The 6,188-nt window shown below is 52.0% G+C and overlaps 1 protein-coding gene across 2 annotated transcripts; it reads right to left on the bottom strand.

Annotated features, from left to right (window-relative positions):
* Positions 1-1,084: 1,084 nt before the first annotated feature.
* THEM5 (thioesterase superfamily member 5) lies at positions 1,085-5,571 on the bottom strand. Of its 2 annotated transcripts, none has more exons than XM_016217613.2 (6): positions 5,380-5,571; positions 4,558-4,759; positions 3,141-3,279; positions 1,944-2,054; positions 1,527-1,651; positions 1,085-1,196 (listed from the first exon to the last, which is right to left on the bottom strand). In XM_016217613.2, exons 1-6 carry the CDS (start codon positions 5,500-5,502, stop codon positions 1,162-1,164), a joined length of 735 nt encoding a protein of 244 aa, XP_016073099.1. In that variant the 5' UTR covers positions 5,503-5,571; the 3' UTR covers positions 1,085-1,161. The 2 variants fall into 2 exon arrangements, with proteins under 2 accessions (XP_016073099.1, XP_016073100.1); XM_016217614.2 differs by having other exon boundaries at positions 3,222-3,279.
* Positions 5,572-6,188: the final 617 nt, after the last annotated feature.

The following is a 6,188-nucleotide window of genomic DNA, read 5'->3' as shown; positions in this document are numbered from 1 at the left end:
TTCATCTCTCTGGGGCTCACCTTACCCATTTGGAAAATGGAGAGAATATACCTTACTCTCAGAGCTGGCATGAGGATTACATGAGATCACATGGGCATCAGTTAGGCTGACTTCTGCTGAAGTACAAGAAAACAGAAAACCCAACTCTATCTGACCTGACAATAAGGACACTTTTGGCTTCTATAATAGGAAGTCCAGAGGTAGGGTAGGATTCAGGGGAGTCTGATTCTGTGGCTTCATTCATTCATCCATAGTTCTTTACTACCTCTGTGCCAGGCACTGTGCTGGACTCTGGGGACATAGCAGTGAGAAAACAGGTAAATCTCCTGGCCAGATGGAGTTTATACTTTAGTGGTCTGCCTTTGTCCCTGCCCCCTTCTCTTTCCCTAAACTCCTGTCTCCCTCAACCCCTTGCTATTCTCCAAGGTCACTGTGTTCTTTCACACTTTTGTGCCTTTGCTCTTACTATTTCCTCTGCCTATAGTATCATTGTCCCCTGCCTGCCTGGAGAACAGCTTTCTGCTTTCATAGAGTAAAATTGGCCCCTCTCCCTTGTGTCTGCACTGCACCCATGATAGGAGCCAGGGTGGCGGGTGGAGCTGGTAGGGCGCTTTGCGCATTCAGCTCCTGACCCTCAGTTGTGCATCGAAAGGCCAGGGGTCCTGTCTTTTCATTGCTGTGTGCTCAGTGCCTCACGTAAGGTCTGGTGCTTGGCAGGGACCTGGTGCTTGGCAGGGGCTGTTGGTGTTGACAGGGATGGTGGATATGTGGGAAGCCCTGGAAGGATTTCTATTTATTTATTTGTTTATTTCTTTATTGATTGATTTTTAGAGAGAGAGAGGAAGGGAGAGGGATAGAGAGATAGAAACACCGATGAGAGGGAAACATCATCAATCAGCTGCCTCCTGCATGCCCCCTACTGGGGATCAAGCCTGCAACTGGGCATGTGCCCTGACTGGGAATGGAACCATGACCTCCTGGTTCTGGAAGGATCTTGATTTCCAATGACAGAAGGGTCTTGGGCTGAGAATGGGTCTGTGAGACTTTATTTACTCAGAAGGAAGTGCCCTCTCCTTCACCTCATCAGTTGCTTCCCCCCCAGCCCTCCCTGCCCTGCAGAGGGTCCCAGGCAGATAGGACAGTCAGAACGCAGCATGACTCTTACTCCTGTTCCAGCTGCAGTTGAAGGAAAACACCTGCAAGAGAAGGGCGAGCCGGGTGGCAGGAATGAGGGCAGGGATGGCAGGAGCTCTGAGCATTTGCATTCAGTTACCCAGGACCTGGATCCTGTCCTGTGGTACAGGCTGGGCAACTCACACATAGAAAAAAAAACCACCCTGGTTGGTCTTTCCCTCACTTCACCCATGTCTACAGCAGGTGCCCAATCCCAGGCTGAAAGAGCTGGACCTTGGCTTGGGACTGGATCCTTAGCATTCTTTCTGCCATTTGGGGCTGGTGGTGACAGGGCACGGTCTGGGGTTGAAGGTGGTGACAGGGCAGGGTCTGGGGTTGAAGGGTCCCTTTACCTGAGGACTTGGCGTAGACTGTCTTCTGGTCTCTGCTCTGGGCGATGCAGGACATGTAAAGCTTCTGGTCCTCAATCTTGTCCACGTCAACGTTTAGTACAGCCAGAGATCCCACAGGGATCAAGCTGGAGAGGAGGTGGTTTAGCCCATCCCTTGTGCAAACCCCAGGCCCTCACCCCTTCACCCCTCCATTCCCCAGTCCTCTTCGTCCCACCCTGCCTTGAGGACCTAAGTGGCTCTGGGCTCTGATCCTGCCTGCCAGCTCCCAGAGTGGATGGCAGAGGTGGTTTTCTGGCAGTGGGTTGAGGAAATAAAGTGACAGGCAGGGCTCCTGCACCCCAACTGCTGAGGATGGCCACCCCCTCCGTGACAAAAAGGGCCATGACTTTAGCCAACACCATAAGGATCACTACTTACTTTTTGAACCTGATGCTGAGGCTTAGTGTGAACAGCCCCTCTCCAGCCAGGTAGGCAGTTTTAGAGAAGGTCTCGTCCATCATGGCTACCAGGGACCCTCCGTGGGCAAACCTGGGGTGGGGGCAGGAAGCAAGGCTGGGGCTGTGGGCTGGGCAGACTGGCTCCCTAGGCCTTCCCCTCACCCTGAGGTGAACCACCGCCTCTACCTTTCCCAGGAAAGGTGCATGCACCAGTGTGTTAACCAGTGTCTCCATGGAAGATGCCTTTGGGATGGCCAAGGTGACCAAGGGCTGCAGTCTGAAGCCACCACCTATGGAGATGCTGGCATCTAAACTCTCTGAATTCCTTTTAGCTACAGTCGAGTCCTTCTCAGGCCTGGGGACCCTAACGCTGCTCCTTATCTCCCCCCCTTTCTTTCCTTTGCAGGGACTCCAGCACCACCAACAGCCTTCAGAGACTGTCCAAAGCAGGAGGAGCAGGGATGGAGGAGTAGGCAGGCAACTATGGACTCGGTGGTTCAGCGGCCTTAGGCAAGAGGCTCAGGGCCAGCCTGGTTTCCCTTGTGGATGTATTTGTGTCCAGAGCGAGTTCTTTCCTGGCTCTTTTCCAGGTTTGGAGGTAGCAGAGTATAGTAGAGAGAGCAATGGACTTGGAGCCCCAGTTCCTGGACTAGAGTCCTGCGTCTGACCTTGACTGCCTGTGCTACCTTGGGCAAGTTACCTTACCTCTGTGTGCCTCAGTTTGTCTGTGGGTAAAACATGAAGTGTGGATAGATGATGTGTGATAGCTATATTGTGCTCTATGGTTCATGAGCACATACACAGAGGCCCATAATATTATACCTCTCAGCCACTCTGGCAGGTAGATATTATTGCCCCAGGTTTTAGGTAAGGAGACTGAAAGCCAGAGGTTAAATTGCTTGCTTGGGGTCCCACGGCCAGCAGTGGCAGAGCAGGTCTGGGAGTCGGGCTCCTAATTCCAGATCTTGTCTCCTTCCAAGTTCACCACATCCCTTTCAAAGTGACCTGTAAAACCCCTCCTTCACAACAGAACTGGACCAGATGACCTGGATGTCCTTCCAGTCCGGTGCATCCCCCACACAACTCTTTAGGGAGAGGTACAGTCCCCAATCCACCTTCTGAGCCAAGGCTGGGAAACAGCCAAAGATGTCCAACTTGGCCCTGCCTATAGTCTTACCCTGGGGCCCCCTCCAAGTAGGGGCCTGGTTGGAAAAGACAGACAGACTTCTTCTTGGATGGGTGAAAAAAGATGACATACTCATATCCTTGTCCTTCCTCTTGGATGCACCTGGTGAAGATGCGCCAGTCACTTTTGTCTGGGGAGAGATGAGCAGTGTCTCAGTTGGAGAAGGGAATGAATGAGGACATGGGGCCTGCCCAGGATGCAGTGGTGGTCATTCAGCACCATGGGCTGAGCCCTGAGTTAGGCACAAGGTCAAGGAGAGAACCAGAAGACACCCAGGCCCCACCCTCAGGGGGCCTTCAATCAGAGACCAGGGGCACAGCCCTGTCCCCAGGGAGCCCTGAGTCTGGAGGGAGGAGCGCTCAGGAAGTTCCCTGGCTGAGGGTAGGGATAGGATCAGTGTCAGGTCAAGACTTTAAGAGACTTTAAACATTAAACATTTAAAAATGCAACTCATGCCCAGCTGGGAATGGCTCAGCACTTGAGCATCGACCTATGATCCAGGAGATCGAGGTTCGATTCCTGGTCAGGGCACATGCCCGGATTGTGGGCTTGGTCCCCAGTTGGGGGCATGTGGGAGGAAGCCGATCAATGACGACTCTCTCATCATTGATGTTTCTCTCCCTCTCTCTGAAATCAATAAAGATATATTTTTTAAAAATGTAACTCATGTAATTCACATATAGTAATTCAAAATAACAATACTGAACAGCAAAATAAGTGTAGAAAAGGCCACCAACATTCTGATCCCCCTTCCCCCCACCGCCCAAGACAACTACAGCTATATCCTTTTTGAATGGATACCAAATTCTTTTAAAATTATTTTAGTGTCCCTGCTTTGTTTGTGCCATAAACCCAAGGGTAGTCTGTGTACTGTCCCACCCATTCATTGCTGGTCAGGAAAATCATATATGTGAATGGGCAAGACAAGAAAACACAGACACACACACACACACACACACACACACACACACACACACACAAGAAAGATGGAGGTAAAAAGCTGTATCAGGCTGACCATTGGGTGTTTCAGGAGAGCCAGCCTGGGCCTAGCAGAGCATGGACGCTGGGCCAGGCCTGCAGGGGGGGAGGGGCCCCAGAAGCCTTCTGGTTGGTGGGGGAGGGTTTGGGATGAGCCTCGGCAGAGGGCCGAGCTGGCAGTTCTCCGGTGCAGCCGCTAGGGTGCGCTCTCTTTTCAGGTGGGACTAGAGGATACTGTCAGGCCCCTGCCCGGGGCGGCAGCAAGAGGGGTGGAGTTAGGCAATAGAAAGCTTCTGGCAGAGAACTGGGGTGGGAGCTTGTGAGTGTCCTTCCCCAGCGTCTTTGAACACAGGGAAAGGGGCTGGCTGAACCGACTTGGGTGGGCTGGGACAGCTGTGCTGATGTGACGGCTGAGACCAGGCTGCCTTACCCGAGGTAGCTGCTAATCCGAATGGGAGCTTGAGCCCCTGGATGTGCTCTCTGTTGGACTTGAAGGAAGGCAGTTTGATCCAGCCATCGGCCTTGGTCTTCTCCAGAAATTCCTGGTACAGGCTCAGCATGTCCGGACACCAGCTGGCATTGGGAAGGGCATAATCCTTTAAATCTGTCTTCTCTGGGCAGAATCTTGAGACCTGGGTAAGAAAAATCGGAGACAAGACAGCTTCCTGGGGGCGGGGTGGGAATGGCTGCTTGGATCGCAGGACTTCTAGGCAGTGTGCTCCTGCATTCCATTCTTGGGATTCTTAATCCCTTCCACTAGTGTTGACCTGAGGGACATGCCCTTCTTTCTTGCAGTGGGTTTGGGGATAGCTGTGGCTCTTCTGAAACATGTTTTGGGTGCTCAGAGAGGTGTAGTACAACCTGTGGGACGAGGAGTCCCCTGTGGCATCAAATGCTCATGCACCAATCGCAACTGTGGGCAGTAAGCCTGGGGCTCGCCAAGACCACACACAGAGTTTTCCATCTGGGATGCCCCAACTCAGCTGCAGCGGCCTGAGTCCCATAGAAGGAAAGCGATTACACTGGTGGTCACACAAAATTCAGACCAGAACGAATGTGTCCTGATCATCTTAGTTTTGGACCTAGGCTACTTGGTATCCCAAGAGCACCTTACCTTTGCCAAATCAAATAGTTCCCCAACACACCGCCTACCTGCCCCGGCCACAATCTGGGAAAAGGAGATTTGGGGTGCTCCTTTTCTCCCTAGGCCCCCGGGAGAAAAGCTGTCCATCTGGCTGAGCTGGGAACTCACCAGGGAGTCTGTGGAGGATCCAAATGCCGAGGTGGGGTTGAGTCTGGGCAGAATGTGGGGGCCACCAAGAAGGGCTCTGTGGCGGCTGAGTCTTGCTGCCTCTTGGAAGCCTCTTCGTATCATGGCTGAGCACTTGGATCGGGGCAGAAGAGCTGCGGGCTGACTCTTGAGGAAGCAGCAAGGTGAGAGGACTTTTCAGCTGTACCCTGGGTGTGTCGGTGCAGCCAGCCCTCAGGCGTTTCTCCTTTCTGTCACAACGATTTCATCAGCAAGCTTCCACTGCAGATGATTGGACAAGACCAGGCTGGTTGGAGACAACACCCATATGTGTTTGGGGCCTTAGCTGGCCCCAAGCCCTACCCAGTGCTTGGGGAGGGGCAGATGCTGCTTCAACATGAATGCATAGCAGGTCTGGCTTGAGTTCAGAAAAAAGTATATATATATATATATTTTTTTTTAATTTATCTTTATTGTTGAGAGTATTACAGGTGTCTCATTTTCCCCCCCAATTGATCTCTTCCACCTCGCTCCCACTCCCTCCCCAGGCCTTCACTCCCCATGGGTTATGCATATATGCATATAACTTCTTTGGTTAATCTCTTCCCACCCTCCACCCCTCTTCCCTCTTTCCTTTGACATATGATTGTCTCTTGCATGCGTCAATGTCTCTGGATCTGTTTAGTTCACCAGGTTCTTTTGTTCATTAGCTTCTTCTTAAAGAAGACTCTTCAACTTTTCCTGTATTGCTGGTCTGGTGGTGATGAACTACTTTAGCTTTTTCTTATCTGTGAAGCTGTTTGTCTTACCTT

This window comes from Miniopterus natalensis, chromosome 19, assembly GCF_054644295.1.
Source record: "Miniopterus natalensis isolate mMinNat1 chromosome 19, mMinNat1.hap1, whole genome shotgun sequence".
In the NCBI taxonomy this organism is placed as follows: domain Eukaryota; kingdom Metazoa; phylum Chordata; class Mammalia; order Chiroptera; family Miniopteridae; genus Miniopterus; species Miniopterus natalensis.
Note: the sequence above shows the minus strand (reverse complement) of the source record. Positions and strands in the feature narration are given on the sequence as shown.